At 40.5% G+C, this 16346-nt stretch overlaps 2 protein-coding genes across 3 annotated transcripts; both read right to left on the minus strand.

Annotated features, from left to right (window-relative positions):
• Positions 1–2065: 2065 nt before the first annotated feature.
• Positions 2066–6313, minus strand: fcer1gl (Fc receptor, IgE, high affinity I, gamma polypeptide like). Of its 2 annotated transcripts, none has more exons than XM_073491224.1 (5): positions 6121–6313; positions 5864–5955; positions 3565–3600; positions 3087–3116; positions 2066–2868 (listed from the first exon to the last, which is right to left on the minus strand). In XM_073491224.1, the coding sequence occupies exons 1-5, from the start codon at positions 6173–6175 to the stop codon at positions 2803–2805; spliced, it is 279 nt and encodes a 92-aa protein (XP_073347325.1). In that variant the 5' UTR covers positions 6176–6313; the 3' UTR covers positions 2066–2802. The 2 variants fall into 2 exon arrangements, with proteins under 2 accessions (XP_073347325.1, XP_073347324.1); XM_073491223.1 differs by having other exon boundaries at positions 2295–2868; positions 3005–3116.
• A 308-nt stretch (positions 6314–6621) lies between these two features.
• LOC141017376 (vang-like protein 2) lies at positions 6622–15616 on the minus strand. Its single transcript, XM_073492070.1, has 7 exons — positions 15331–15616; positions 14193–14316; positions 12612–13219; positions 11882–12015; positions 11526–11661; positions 10756–10999; positions 6622–10165 (listed from the first exon to the last, which is right to left on the minus strand). Exons 1-7 carry the CDS (start codon positions 15399–15401, stop codon positions 9905–9907), a joined length of 1578 nt encoding a protein of 525 aa, XP_073348171.1. The 5' UTR covers positions 15402–15616; the 3' UTR covers positions 6622–9904.
• Between the last annotated feature and the right edge of the window lie 730 nt (positions 15617–16346).

Consider the following 16346-nt stretch of genomic DNA (forward strand, 5'->3'; position numbering starts at 1 on the left):
AATGTACATAAGAATCAAAGGTATGAGCAAGAGTAAATTGAACATATATCTACATATACATTTTATGTGTATGTATTTTTTTTTATACAATTGCTGATACAAATCATTATTTGCCCACTGTTGTATGAATATTAAAAGTCTCAATCTCAGCTTTCTTCAAACCATGCTGGAAATACCTTTATTACCAAACAAGAGCATATGAATGCTCCCAAAAATTTGAAATAACCAGCAGGAGATGCTTAATGTAATGTGAGCACTGACTTTCAGCATGATGGGGCAAGTGAAGAAACAGTTGTTGTTCATACTGTTTAGAAAAAAAGGTTCTAAATAGATTTTGTGGTTTAGTTTTTGTACCAAAGTAGCTTTAAGATTTATGGGATATCCAAAAAATAACAAAGCAAGATTATTTTGTTTGGGTTTTGCCATTTCTACACACGTGGTACTGACAATCACGTTTACATTGACAAGTTTGAATTTTCCATGAGGCTCTGAACGCAGCATAATTTCGTGCGAATTTCCAAATTATTCAGGTTTTCCAAAACAAACCTGACTGACAACCTGACAGAAGAATTATCCTGTTGTTTCAGCTGTTTATATGTTTATTTGAGCTGGTGACAGACACCAGAAAAAAAGATTCATTCATATAGATGTACAGTATTTATGTATAGACATACAGCATTTTCTCTCCAAAATCTATAAATACAGAAATGAAAACTGCACTAAGAGTATTGAGTTTAGTGTGGAAAACAGCTGCAGTAGGAAAAAAAACACTCAATGCAAAATACTTCTATTGTCTTGTTGGGTGTGTCATGGGAATGGAATGACAGGTATGAATAATAGCCCAGAAACATGTATGTTCACGTTAATAATACTAATTATATACACTAACCATAATGCAAATGAACTGAGAGTGTACTCAAACTGAGTATTTGAACCTTGTTTTCTTTGTCAGGTGTCGCAACAGACAGCTGGATGAGTGAGTTTTTGGTGAAGAGCCTGAGGGAAAACAGTTCACAGCCAGAGTTCACAGGTTGTTATGAATCTGTTTTGAATACATTTCCAGTTATGTGTCTATGTAAATAAGAGGGGGAGAGTCAGGCTGAGGAGCGGCTGTCACACAGGTAGAAAACAGAGTGTGATTGATTACCCTCGATTTCTGGTATTTTTCTGTTATAAATTAACTTATTTAGTCATGAAAATTGATGTTATATTAAGTGTCTCAGCGCTCATACTGAACACTGATTTCTCCTAATTAAAGGATAAATCCACAAACACATTGAAGTGTGTATACGGGTCTCTCAGGGGAGTACTACTGCAAATGAGGAGGGGAAAAAAGTAGTTTAAAGCCTTTTGTGGCTCCAGAGGAAGCTGCATGTAATCAACACAAACCATTAGACTGTGCCTACATTACCCGCAAAGCAAATTAGCCACTGAGTGACATCACTGGAGGCAATTTATCAGATAACATGTACCTTCCTCTAAAGTCACAAAAGGCATTATACTACTTTTTTTCATATTCATTAAGACCTGTAAACACACTTTAATGTGTAAGATTAGTGGAGTTACCCTTTAATTCTGGCTAGGTGTAATATCTATTTAGAAGATCAGAACCAGTTTTGGTCTTTGGTGTCCTAAACTCGAGATGATGAAATAAATAATAAAATTAACACATCATGAAAATAAAGCGTCACAGAAATATTCTTAATTAATTTAAAAATGTGCTGCCACTCTGATGCAGCATGGTGGGTAGTAACTAATGTTATTAAATACATGTAGTGGAGTAAAAAGTACAATATTTGACTTCAAAATGTTGTGGAGTGGAAATGTAAAATAGCAGAAAATGGAAATACTGTGGTTAAGTACAAATACTAATAAATGTATCTAGTTACGTTTCACTGCCAAAAGAAATCAAATAATAATTAGCAGGTTAACTGTCAAAAAAATAATCATTACTTGCACCTATTTAGTCTTTGCAACACATTTCATGTTGTTTGACATAGCATGAAGTAGGATAGCCCTAGATATACCAAAAAAGGGAACCAATGAACAGAAACAAAAGTTTAACTTCCGTTTTCTGAGTAAAACCAGCTGTGAATAACAGACGCGGCCTTTCCTTTATTGGCATATTGTTAAATTAATTTAAACATTTATGCATGCACGACATACATTTTACACATAAAAGAAGCATTTGTACAAAAAAGGGAGTCATGAACAGAAATGCCCACCACATGTTAACACAAGTTAAAGGAGACTCAGTATGATTCTTCATTTTTTTCCCTTTTCTTCACTATTTATATATATATATATATATTTATATATATATATTCATGTACATGTTAATAGCTTGAAAGTTAAAAAGATGAAAGTCAACACCAACAGAGGCTCCTCTTTCCCACAGAAAACACCTGAATGCCTTGTCAGCAGTCTCGCCTTTAATCGCCTTCAGTGACTTTATGACATCATACGACATCACAGAGTCACACAGCTGCATGATTAATGTCTCGTGGCTAGTAAGAATTGATTTAGCACAGCTGCTGGCTCAGGCGTGTGTGAACTGACCAATCAGAGCAGACTGAGGGGCCTTAAAGAGACAGGAGCTAAAACAGAGCATTTCAGACGGTGGGAGAAATATGTGTTATTTGAGCACTAAAGCCTGAAAACTTATTCTAGTAGTTATCCAAAGAAAATTATGAACCTGATTATGAGCATACTTAGTCTACTTTAATATACAGTATAAAGCTTCAAGAGATGCGACGATGTGTTTCTGTGCTCAGCATCCTCTCTGCACCGAATCTTCTTTCATCAGACGATCGGCTTTTTATCCATTCTGATGGTCTCGTAGGTGTCAGTACTGTGGGAGGTCAGACCCTGCAGGACAGAAGCACAAACAACCAATGTGAAAAGTAAAAATAAACAATGTGATGACTATTTCCTGCACACAGTCTGAGTGTGAATTTTTTTTTCTGACAGCCTGCTAGGTGAATAAAAAAACAAAGTCCTTTACCATGAACTGTGCGGTAAGCTGTCACTTTTCCATCATGTGCCTTTTTAATTGTCTTTTTAAGCATTAGAATGAGAAGTCTCACCGCATATATGCCTCCCTCTGCGGGCTGCTTCTGTGGGACGGAAACAGTTCGAAGGTGTTAACAAGCGTGTTTCAGCAACAATAATTTCCAAATAAACACAACAGAGAGCTGGGTGTTAGATATCTGACATATCTAGTTCCTCCTTCCAGTCTGTGTCTTTAAAGATTATTTAAATCATTCTCAGCTCCAGTTTGCACGCAATATAACATTTAACAGGAAATGTGATGTGACATATTTGTTGTGTGAAGAAACACTTGTGGAAACTGTGACTGTGAACACTGAGTGTACAAATAAGGTAGGTTGGTGGTCAGCTCAGGCTTACAGGAAATGATCGACGGCGGTTGGCTTTAAAGCAGAACTACTGCCGCAGAGGGCAAACAACACAAAAAACATTTATACCAGCATGTTTCTTTTCATCACAACTGCCCTGTTTGTTAGTGTTTTTTACAATAAAACAGATAAACAACTTTAATTTTACCTCAGGCTGATTGGCAGGCGGTTTGGCTGAACTCACCTGTGAAAAGGAAGCACAAATGACTGAGTGATACACAGCGGCGGAATGTAACTAAATACATTTACTCAAGTTCTGTATTTAAGAACAATTTTTTCAGTTCCAGTTCCATTTTTTTGCTAGTTTACACTTCCACTTCACAACCTTTTGGATGCAAATATGATACTTTTTACTCCTCTATATTTATTTGATACCTTTAGTAATCAATCAGGAAGATAATCTGAATAGTAATTAGTAACTAAAGCTGTCAGAAAAATGTAGTGGAGTAAAAAGTACAATATTTGCCTCTGAAATGTAGTTGAGTAAAGGTAGAAAGTAGCATAAAATGGAAATACTTGAATAAAGCACCTTACATTTGTACTGTTACAACACTTAAATAAGAGTACTTATTTACTTTCCACGTTAAATACACTGTTAAATGATGATAATGTAGTCAAGAAAGAAATAAAATACAGGGGAAGTGTTTCGTAATCTCAGTTAAACAAAGAACTTGTTGGTTGAGTTTTCTGTTAGCTGTTTCCACTGATGGAATGTAACTAAGTACATTTACTCAAGTACTGTACTTAAGAACAATGCAGTAGTTGTACTTTACTTAAGTATTTCCTTTTTTTTTTGCTCCTTTTTTATACTTAGGCCACTACATTTCTGAGGCCAACACTACTGTACTTTTTACTCACTACATTTATTTTTATAACTTAAGTTACTTTGCAGATTACATGCTGCATCAGAGCCGAAGTAGCACACTTTAAAATTCATCTATTTTATCGGCAATCAGATTTAAAAACAAAAAACACTGATTCTGGTAATCAGAAAAGTTCTTAATATACGTTCTGAAAATTGTCCAGATAGGTAATCGATCAATCCACAGAATACAGTATTTACTTGTACTAGTACTTTTGATACCTAAGAACATTAAATATCAAATACTTTCAGACATTTACTTGAGTACTATTCATATAAGTAAGTAAGTATTATCCTTTGTGGCCTGCCCACTTCCAGGTCACCACGGTGGACAGGAGGTCATGTGGCTCAGGCACCACTTGGCAATGCCTCGTCCTGCTCAGTCGTCTCCTGGATCCACATACATTACATATATTATAATTTGTATCACACATTCTGTCAATGCAACTTGTAAACTGTGATTTGTTGTTCTTTTCTGTAAATGCGACATCTATTGCATGTCTGTCCGTCCTGGGAGAGGGATCCCTCCTCTGTGGCTCTTCCTGAGGTTTCTTCCATTGTCTTTTTTTTTTTTTCCCTGTTAAAAGGGTCTTTTTTTCCAACAACATGGCAAGTTTTTTCTCACTCAAATCGAGGGTCTAAGGACAGAGGATGTCGTTCACTGTACAGACTGTAAAGCCCACTGAGGCAATGTGATTGTGATTTTGGGCTATATAAATAAAATTTGATTTGACACTGGTGACTCACATCATATTTCTCATGAAGTGTGAGGTGTAACTGGTAAAAGTACTGAAATATTCAAGGAGGATGTGAAGAGTTTGCCTCTAACATTGGGAAAAACGAGTGGAACAATTTCTGTTGCTACAATGACCATGAAACCCAACAATGACTAATGACTGTATTTGGTATGTTTTTTTTTACTTTTATTTGCTGTGGAAACTTCATTCCCACTCGTCAAATACAGACGCTTTCAGATGGCGGCCAACCCGACCTACAATCCCAAAGCATCAGTATTAGTGACCTGCTGGTAAACAGGAGCTTTAAAATGGGCTCTGTGGAACTTCTGTGTTGTGTTAGAAGCCATTTGCCAGTTTAGTTTGTGGACTCCATTTCTAAACCAACGTGAGCTACTGTTGCGGTCTGTTAGCGGAGAGTCGAGACGAGACACTTTGAGAACGTGCATAAAGTCACATCCTTTGGACTGTCGCAGAAAAGAATCCCTCACAAAGAAATCCACAGTCCAGCAGCATTAAATAACTTGTAAAGGCATGGCCAATAAAAAAGTGATTGATGTATGAAAATTGTTACATAGAGCCCCTTTAAATGCAGTAGAGGAATTGAGACTACAATGGGTAAATCTAGGGAAAATACAGAGGGAGTTTGGTGTCATTTAAAACTGAATAAAAAGACCTTTTCATGACTTTTTCTACTCAATGTATAGAAAATATTTGAGCAAATATCTTAAAACATTGTTAATCATCATATTTTTGTCAGTATTATGATTCTGAAGAACATTCAAACAACCATAAGGAACAGTTCTGCCCTGTCAACATGGCGCTACGTGTGTTGTTCCTGTTTGTCTTACCCTCAGTCTGCAGTATAAGATGGTGAGAATGATGCCGTACAGGATGAGAATCCCATCCAGGATGTAACACACGCTCATGTCTCCGAGGGCCTCTGTACACAGAAAACACACCATATTCATCAATCATCAGCATCACAACTACTTCCTGCAGAGACGTTAAGATGTCTCGATGGCGTTTCATCCACTCATCCCACTGTTCAAGTACGATAAAAATCTCCCCACAACAGTTCAAAGAAATGACATTTACCAATCCTCACCTGCGCAGGTGGGATTGATCATCAGAAAAGCAGCGATGAGCAACGGCCGCAGCATCTTACCGAGCAGGCTGCTGACAAGACCGACAATCTGCTTTGTTGCTTCTGACAGCGAGATTACTTCAAAAACACTGTAAAGTGAGCTCTGTGAGCAGCAGCAACAGGAAGTCCGGGGCTCTCTGTCCGTTTTTTTGAAGCTGTGAAACCACACGCCTACCACACAACCATCCTCTCTTCACAGAAGTTCCTCTGAAACTCATGTGAAAACACTGCACTCCCCTTTGTTCAGATCCAGCGTTTCAACACGATGAAGAATAAAAAAAACCCAAAAAATTTTAACAGAAAGCAGAAGCTCCCTGTGTCACAAAACCACAGACATCTAAATGCAGATGGTCATTTTTGGTGACGGTCACATATGTGCAGATGAAGAGGTGAATCATGTATAGAAGACAGCTTCACCCCCACAATTTCCCACTCTCTGAAATAAGTAAGAAAGATGACATATTAGGTATAAATGGTTTAATAACGGAAAAATGCCTAACACTATACAAGCTACAGTTACCAGAAGGAAGAAAATACAAGACAAATCTACAAATTTTTTTTACAAGCCACTTGTTTTTCAAAAGTAAAAACATTCGGAAAATTGCATCGTCATAACTTAGGCACCTTCAAAATGATAGAAAACAAGTCATTATTAAAAAAAGTCTGGGAGCCTGAAATATCTCTAGCATGCATCTTTTTAAAAAAACATCTGCATTTTGATCACTCGGATGAAATGTCACACAAATTGGAATTGGTGTTTGGATCGATCTGTAGAAACGTAAAGGGACTGTTTTTAAACCGTGTTTTCACTGGGGAAAGAAAGAAGCAAAAACTCAGTCGTGTTGTGGCTCAATATAAGCCGCGTTTCCATCGAAAGAAACTTTTAGGAACCACTTTTTGAGGAACTAAAGGGGTCCTTCAGCCCTGTTGTTGTCTGCTTTTCCACCGCTGTGTAAAGACCTGAGAAGATTCAGTAAACTTATTCCGCTATGAAAAAGCGACGGCTGTTTTTAGATGCCAAACTAATGTCCCCAGAATTTAATTTAGACCCTGATCTCTGCGGTGGAAACGCACCGAGTCCCTCCAAAGGTTCCTAGTCCCTGGAGAAACTCCCGGCGGTGGAAACGCAGCTGTACTGCAGGTAGATACATCGGAGCGGCTCAAGTCTCAGGCAAGTTTCAGCGTTACAGTGAGTTTTCAGGACCTGGAGAAGAAGGAGTCAGTGTGAGGACAGATGTGCCCCATCGCTGCTCCTCCTCCACATCTGGAGAGGATAAGGCTGTGCTCGTTTCAGCTCGTGGCACAAGGCGAGGCGGTGATACGCTACGAGGAGTTACAATCACACGTCTGTTTTGGGATTTTTTCGTTGAAATGCATAAAAACACTAAAAACCACAAAAGTCAGCTCGTAGTTTAACTACAGCTGCCTGTTCAGGACTGAGTGTCTATTGTTAAAAAAGCCCGGAATAGACCAAGACACCATTCACACCTGGTATTAACATGTGACCTGTATCTGGGTAATGACATCTGATCATGAACATTTACTTTCACGTAATTTTCGTCTTAATTCTGCAGTGCGATTGCAATCGAGTAGAGAGCTCAGGCACTTAAAGGTCAAGGAAAAAAATTCTCACCCCCGCGGCTGAGTTACTTGTTGTTTCCAAAGCTTTCAACCACATCGTAGAGGCCATTTCATTAACATTTGCTTCTCAGACTTGTTTCCCACCCATTGTCTTTTAAATATGATTTTGCTTTCAGGTGTATGATTCTCTAAAAAAGTTCAAATTTTCCTCCCCACATCTTGTTGATATCTGTCATTGTATTATTATAAATACAGACTGAAAATGTCTCTTAGGCCTTAGTGTGGTCACATATGAGGTGGAGATTGTAACCTCTGTACAAAGCTGGCCTCCTCCACCTTTAAAAATCAGGACAATAACAACAATTAAACCAGCCTGAGATATCATTAAAAGCTTCAGAAACATGAAAGCTGGACTGCCGGGGTGAGAACGCTGTCCAGAGGAACCTTGAAGCTCTACGTGTTTTTCCTTTGAAGAGAAGTCATTTGTCAACCTTTTCTAGCCAGCTTTGCTTGGCAGGAAGTGGTGGCATTAGGTGACATGAATGCTTTCTCACGCTGCATTAAAGGACAAGTCTGGCAATTTTCCTGACTTTTCTAATTCTGAATAAATCCCATGAAAAGACAAAAACAAACAATTAATTGATCCTCCTAAGATGTGTTGTCAGTGTATCCAAAGCCTGATATAAAAATATGAAGTCACACGTTGCACATACTCTCATACACTTATTATGAACAAACCCACTCGAGTTAATTTCAAATTAATTCCACATACACTTCCTGCTACTATAAATACTCACTAGTGACTATTAGTCAGCAGCCTGGAAACAGGCATAATATACTCCCTTTATAGCAGTGTCTACTAAAAAAAAGGAAATTAATCAGCCTTTTAAATGAAAATCTGTCAGTTTATGCCTTCAGTAGGTATGAAAATATTTTTAGTTTCTCGTCTTTTTATGAGATTTGTTGAATTTGGAATAACAGGCTTCAGCTTTAATGGGACAGTTCACCCAAAAATGAAATGTCAGCCATTATATCTACTCACCCGCATGCTGATAGAAAGTCGGGTAAAGTTCTGTAGTCCACAAAACATTTCTGGAGCTCCACAGCAGAACAGTGTTGCGGCATTGTTTTTTTTAACGATTTGAAACAAGTCCCTATCTACTTCACTTGTTTAGGAGAGAATGCTGCAACGCTTTTTTGCTGTGAAGCTCCAGAAATGTTTTATGGACTAAGAAACTTCACCTGACTTTCCATTGGACTGGAGGTGAGAAGATAACGTCTGAATATTCATTTTTCGGTGAACTGTTCCTTTAACATCCTCCTCCAGATTAAAATATGCAGATACAGATTGCATGTTTATAGCAGGTGTGAATGAGGACATTGTGGAGTCTTCTTGCTTAAAATTAATAGTAAAAAATGCCAGTGTAGAATAAAATAAACAAAAGCTGCATATTTAGACAGTTGTGAACATACAGAGTCTGGAGGAGCAACAACTCAGGAATGTACTTCCATTTTTCTTTACAGTCAGAGAAAAAGACGTTTTGGCCTTCAGGCCGCAGAAAAGCCACGTGTTAAGTCAATGCACATAATGCTACATTCTGTAAGTGAAATAAAAAAAAGTCACACCCTTTTATATAAAAACAGTCCTCGTCATCTGAAACGAAACAACACACTGACAGGGAACCGAGAGGCAGTGGTACACCAGCGTTTGCAGTCAGAGTTGAGCTCCAGTTGGTCTGTTTTTCAGACACAAGAGAGAGGAAGTGACAAGTGTGATGTAATCCCCCTCCTCTGGTGCTCATGTATTGAGTCAGCACAGTAAAGTAGTCCAGTGGTTACAGAAGAACAAGAGGCAAAAAGAGAAAAAGTCCCCTTTAGAAAAGAAGTTTTTTTTTTTTTACAGTGTGTTTTAAAGACTCAACAACACAGAAAAAGAGAAAGTCAAGGCATCTGTTAAATCCAGGTTTGGACAATCATTGAGCTGATCACAGTCTGATATCAGAGCATCTGTGATGATCATTAAACAGGAAGGAGGATTCACACGCTCCTCTCCTTCAATGGTTTCTTTGTCACAGACAGGAAATGATTGGATGTGAGCAGACCAAATGTCCTGCCACGAGAGTGATCCAGAAGAGAGGGCAGCGCGGGGAGAAGGGGGCCGCCCTCACACCGAGGTCTCCGACTGCAGCCTCATCACGAACTTGTGGCTCTTTGGATCGATGAACTCCTCCCCGAGCCGCAAGAAGGGGAGCGGTGTCACCGTGACGACCAGGGAGAAGTCTAGGCGTCGCAGGGAGAAGACCAGACCCTGACGCAGGGCCGAGGTCACCGGCTCCTCACTCACTAGAGTCCACTGGCGCCCCCTGCCGTTCTGCTGCTGGTACTGCATGGTGGGGCCTGGGGAGAGGTAACGCTCCAGGAAGGCCTGACAGGGTGGAGGAGGTAGGAGGTTAAAGATCATGGAAACACTGAAAAATATGTTTTAATAGGAAAGTGGTTTTGTTGCTGTGTTCAACCATAACAATGTCAATGTTATTCAACAAAACTGGAAACACTACTCCCTCTGCTCCAGAGCTTTCTGCAGTTAGATATGAAACAGCTACATTTGGTTAATTTCTGTGATTTTACATCATTGCTGCTGAAACTGCACAACTCTCTTCTCATTGTTCTGGATCATTTATCTGATCTGCATGTGTTCATCTCATTCAGTTTGGGTTATTTTTATGCTTTTAGACAGCTCTTGTATCACTTTAAGGTGTCATTTAGGGTTATTTTGAGGTTTAAGTCTTTTACATGATTGTATTAGAAATGTTACTGATAGTTTATAGCAGCATTTCTGTTCAATTTTGATGTCTGGCACATTTGTGTTCTCTGTTGTGATGATGTTAATCTGTAATCCTTTTGATTTCATTTTATTATTTAGAAGATATTGAATCTAAAAGAATATCATAACGTTGAACATGTGTAATTTGTGTGACTAATGTGAACTCATTAAACCGCAGAATATAACATTACCTTTGGCGTCATGTTGTGTGTGATGCAGAACTGCAGGTGTGTGAGGATGCTCTCCATGCTGTGGAAAGCCTGCTGCCGGGTGGTTCTCAGGTATTTCTGCATGGCCCGGGCCATCGGGGCGAAGATGGCTTGAGCCGCCTCCCTAGGATCCATCACCTCCCTTGGGTGTTTGGGGGACGAGGCGAGCTCTTCTTCATGGAGACGCTTGATGTGCGTGAAGGCCTCTTCCACCGCCACGACCAACCTAGAGGGTCATTACGGACATTGTCAGTCATGTGGTTATTTCTCAACATTCTTTATTATGATTGGGGGAGTTTTTAAATATCTGTCGGAGACATCATCAAGAGTGGTAAGGAATTAACTTAGTTCAGCTGAATTGTACTGTATTTGAAAGCAGCCCCTAAAGTTAAAGATAGTTCAATGAAAATATGTGACGCCAGTGTCCGTTAGCGTGCCACACAGACTCAAGACAGGTTCAACATGGGAAAATACAGCTTGATACAAACAAAAATGGTCAAAATCCACAGCTGACCTGCTGTTCCAAAGTGCTACAATCTTATCAACATGCTTGATATCTATAAATTCTGGCAGCATCTGTCACCACAAATGATGTAATGGGAGAGGCTGTTTCTTAATTACACTTCTCTGGAATTGAGTTAGTCATCCTCAGCCAAAACAGAAGCAGAGACATGAGATTTGTGCCAAGTATGAGCTCCCAGCTGCCACATCATATCTGCCTCATATTTGTAAGAGAGGAATATCTATCTGACCTGGCCTTGCGTTTGCGGGTCCTGCGGTCCATCTCGGCCTCTTCATAGTAGAACTCGTTGTGGGAGTTGTCTCTCCTCCGGGCAGCGGCTGCTATCATGGCTCGAGACTGGCCTGTGGAGTTGTTGGTGGTGTTTTCTACAAGACAACACATGTAGGTGGAGGGATTAGCAGACTGCATATCAGGGATTCAGCTGATGTTCATATTCAAGTGAGAGCAAGAATAAATAAATACAGAGCTGAGTGAAGAGAATGGCTGCTTATGACCTTAACATCAGTATGTCAGTGTTTGGGACATCTGGTTCTGACGTACAACAACAAATGACAACTGTCAGAGCCGTGATGAGGCTGTATTTACCGTCTAGGGAGTAAACCTTGAAGCCGGTCATCTTCTTGGACAGGATGGACTTGGGCAGGTTAAGCAGGGCAGGGTTGTAGACGGGGAAGTCGCTGTAATAACGGTCCAACACCCAGACAGCCGCCCGCTGGATACTGAAACACAACAGCATGTCAATCAGTAAGTACAGGTCTAAGATCAGCTGCTGACTGCACAAGGAGAGGCTATACTCTGTTTACACACATCACAACACCAGTCAGTAGAACTAAAGCACAATTTCCAAATCGGGTTATTATTGTGTGTAAGACACAGTTATCTATTGTTCAAATGTTGTACTTGCTCACAGAAAGAAGTTTAACACAAGAGCTGCAATGATTCACTGATTAATCGCTAAGCCAATTGGGAGAAAATTAATGGCCAACAATTTTGATAATCGATTAATCATTTCAGTCATTTTTCAAGCAACAAAGTTGCCAACATTTGCTGCTTCCAGCTTCTGAAATGTGAGGATTTTCTGTTTTTCTTTGTCATTTAAACAGTAAATGAAGAGTCTTTGGGTTTTGGATGGTTTGTTGGATAAAAGAAGCAATTTGAAGTCGTCACTTTGGGACACTGATCAGCATTCTTCATGATTTTTCAATATTTTATAGACTAAACGACTAATTAATTCACCGTGAAAGTAATGGGCAGATTAATTGATGAAAATAACTGTTAGTTGCAGCCTTATCAAACACTTTGTCATCTCACTCACCTGAGGTGGCCCACGTTGTAGAACTTGCTGGCTCCGTCCGTACTCCGGACAACCTTGAGGCAAAAGGCGGGCTGCAGGTGTCGGACCTCCAGCAGCACCAGAGCCAGGTACTGTATAAAGAGTAGAGCGTCCACCAGCGAGGCGGCGTACTCCACGATCCCCCTGTAGTCCCTCTCCCTGGGCTCCAGCACCCGGACGCCGTAGAACAACCAGTACGACGCAACGAACAGGAACACCAGCACCATCAGCAGGCACCGGAAGACGAAGAAGCGCGGCAGCGTGGCGCGAGGAGGCCGGAGGAACAGTGCCCAGGAGGAGATGAGCAGTACCAGGAGCTTGAAGGCCAGTGAGACGTAGAGGCCTTCGCAGGGCGTGCCGCACGGTTCGAGGGCGTCACGCCACAGGACCTGCGGGAGGATGAGGAAGGCTAATGGTGTGACCAGGGCGAAGAAGCTCAGGCAGCCTCCTAGAGCCGGGCCAACGAAGCGCTTACACTCCAGCGGAGTCGACTCCTCCAAGTCTTTTGTGACGCGGGTCAGGTCCTCATTTGAGATACTGTGTTCTGAGGTGCCAGTGACGACCGTGGTGGTCTCACCCCAGTTATCATCCTGTCAGACAAAGAAAAAGATTCAGCTCTAGGCTGGATTTTCACCAGCTATTATACCTACAAAATGGTGCAACATTCTAAAAAACTGAAGTCTCAAGTTTACTTTAAAAAGTAAGAAATACAAGCAAATCTGAAAGATATTTTTGGTCTTTTTACTAACTGGATAAAAATGAACAAGATCTGACTAACACTTCTGAATTCAAGCAACTACTGGGAATCTAATATCGAAAATCCCATGTTTTTTATATAAAAAGGTTTGTTTAGGAGGTACGGAGAGCCTGAGCAAATATAGAAGACTAATTTCAGACATAAAACTTCTTCCTTTGTGAAAAGAAATTCAGCCTAAACTCAGTCAGGATGAAAAGTTCAAATAATCTAATAAGGAATCAACTCTGTTTATCCATGTGGCTATTTGTGTCCCTAAGATTAAATACAAATGCCTCCTTACTATTTAGAGAAAGACACCTCTACAATTTATCTGGAGACAAACAAACATCCGCAGTCTCTCTAATAAACACAAGCCTTTTAACTTAATATAATACCTCTTAAATATCCTAAGACTCAATTACACAAATGTCAACACCTGCTTTTCACCCGTGACTGACAAGATAAACAAAGATTGAAAAGAAGTGACTGGCAGCTCCTACAAAACACGCTGTCTCCGTAGACATCAAGAGAACAACATTCTTTAAAGGGATCAAAACGTGGCAGCAAAAAGAAAAGAAAACACTCTGTGGGTCAACTTAAATCCATCCGTGACATTTTAATGAGAACAAAAACAGGAGCGAGGTCACAGTCCCAGTCTGAAGCCTGAGAGAGTATAAAAACAGACCAGGTTGCCATCATCTCTAAATGACAGTTTTTTGTTGGTTTAGGAGCTTAAGTACTAAACATTAAATGTAAGCCTCTGGAACGATCGTTGTAATTTCAACAAATAACAGAGGCCTAAAGTCAAAGAAGGCAGTGTGACTGACCCTGTCATCTCCGCGGGTCGACTCTGCGTCCAGCAGCGGCTCTCCAGGAGTCTGGATGGTGACCGATTTGTCTCCACGACTGCTGCTGTCTCGGCTCTTAGAGCGGTGTCGATCCCTCCGATCCCTGGATGACAAACGACACACAGGGTTAGAGGAGGTGTAGCAGGACTCAGTTTCTTTTACTCATCCTGTGATGTTTCGATGTAGCTTGTTCTGGGTGTCCTACAATATATTAACCTGCTTTAAACGGAAGCTTTGATCATTTTTAACCACATGTATGACATTACGATGTGGTCTGTTTATGCAAATGAACAACACTTTTCTTCCATGTTGCCAGCACCCTCAGCTCCCCCAACATTTACCGGCAGAAGTCAACCAGTCATTCTGTAAACCAGTCACACCCTGGGCTCTGCTGGATCATTGCTCTCCTGTGTTTTACTATCTCCTTATATCTGTATTTCTGTAAAAGTTGATGCCTCTTCACTCTGATCTCTCTGTCTATTGCTAATTATCTTGTGTGACCTGCCCTCTTCCAGGTCACCACAGTGGAGCGGAGGTTGTGTGGCTCGGGCAGCACTTGGCGATGCCTTGGCCTGCTCAGTCGTCTCCTGGATCCACACACTTTACATATATTATAATTTGTATATTGTATATTGACAGATATTCTGTCAATGCAACTTGTAAACTGTGATTTTGTTGTTCTTTTCTGTACATAGATTTTAGATTAGATAGCCGTTAGATTTAAAGACTGATATGTGCTTATATATATATATATATATATATATATATATATATATATACATATACATATACATATACACATACACATACACATACACATATATATATATATATATATATATATATATATATATACATACATATATATATATACACACACACACACACACACATATATATATATACACACACACACACACACATATATATATATACACACACACACACATATATATATAATTTCCTTTGCTTTCATTTGGATGGGAATAAAGGTCTGCAGCAATGAAACCATTACAAGAAAAAGTACTGAAGGAACATGATCGCATCCTGTTACTGTCTCTGAAACAGCAGCAAGACAAAGTTGATGTTAAAATGACGTCATCCCTGTTGTATCTACCTGTGCTTGCGGGAGCTCCTGGAGTGGGAGGACTTGTATGAGTAGCCCGAGTACTGCGACTCGTTGTCCATGTCTCGGGTCAGCGGTGGGCGGGCTTTACGAGACCCGCCTCCTCCTCCTCCCCCCGTGCCGCGCTGCTCGCCGACTCCTCCCAGCTGGCTCTTGCGCTCAGAGATGGACTTGGTGGAGAGGGCGAGGGGCAGCTTGAGCAGGTCAACCTTACTCCTGAGGGAATCTATCTTGGAGGTCGACGAGGAGGGAGCAGGAGACGGGAGGTGGGAAAGCAGGGGAGGCTAGAGAGGAGGAGAAGAGGGGTGGGAGAGGATGATGGGTAGGAGAGTCGCAGAAGGGGAGAGCTGAGGTGGCTGTGATCTGAAAGAGACGAGCAGACAGAGAGCGATGGTTAAATGAAATACTGAGGCTGTGACTCACATAGAGCTGTCCACAGTTTCATCTGCTCTGGTTTGTGATGATGATGAATGCGTCCGACTCACCCTGAATGACTCTGCACATACTCATCAGTCATAAGTTATAATTTTCAAGTGAAGGGAAGGTCCATGCGAATTTTTTCAAGCATTCTTTGTGAGCTTCCTGCCTCGTGTTTCTACCAGCTATCACTCAAGACCATCTAAATGGATGCACTTCAACGGTCCCCTGGGGCTGTTCTGAACTTCCTTTTTAAATTATATATAATGGGTTTGCTATAATCAGGATCTGTGGAGCTTTTAAAGGGTAAAATTCAAGCACATTCAAGTACTTTCAAGTAGAGCTGAAACAATTTTTCGAGTAATTGTCTAGCCAGGCTAAGTTGCATTGTGGGTAATGTAGGCTCCAGCTTTTAAAAAATAAATAGAATGTGTGGAATAATAAATGTGATATCTCTGGTTCTGCTGTATTGATTTTGTTAAACTGTCCACAATGAGTCGACTACATTACCCACAATGCAACTTTACCACTGGGTGACATCACTGGAGGCCATTTATCAGCTTCTTCTGAAGCCACAAAAGGCTTTATTT

The sequence above is a fragment of the Pagrus major genome, chromosome 21, assembly GCF_040436345.1.
Source record: "Pagrus major chromosome 21, Pma_NU_1.0".
NCBI lineage: Eukaryota > Metazoa > Chordata > Actinopteri > Spariformes > Sparidae > Pagrus > Pagrus major.

Bases quoted from the DNA above. Each gene is read 5' to 3' on its own strand.
- fcer1gl (XM_073491223.1), bottom strand. From the start codon at position 6,175: ATGCTGCGGCCGTTGCTCATCGCTGCTTTTCTGATGATCAATCCCACC. The intron at 3,117-3,564 runs GTAAAATTAAAG...TCCGTCCCACAG, and splicing joins CGCCTGCCAATCAGCCTGAG to AAGCAGCCCGCAGAGGGAGG. The intron at 2,869-3,004 runs GTAAAGGACTTT...TCTGTCCTGCAG, and splicing joins AGCTTACCGCACAGTTCATG to GGTCTGACCTCCCACAGTAC.
- LOC141017376 (XM_073492070.1), bottom strand. From the start codon at position 15,401: ATGGACAACGAGTCGCAGTACTCGGGCTACTCATACAAGTCCTCCCAC. The intron at 13,220-14,192 runs GTCAGTCACACT...TTTGTCTGACAG, and splicing joins CGACCCGCGGAGATGACAGG to GATGATAACTGGGGTGAGAC. The intron at 11,662-11,881 runs GTAAATACAGCC...GTTGTCTTGTAG, and splicing joins CAAGGTTTACTCCCTAGACG to AAAACACCACCAACAACTCC.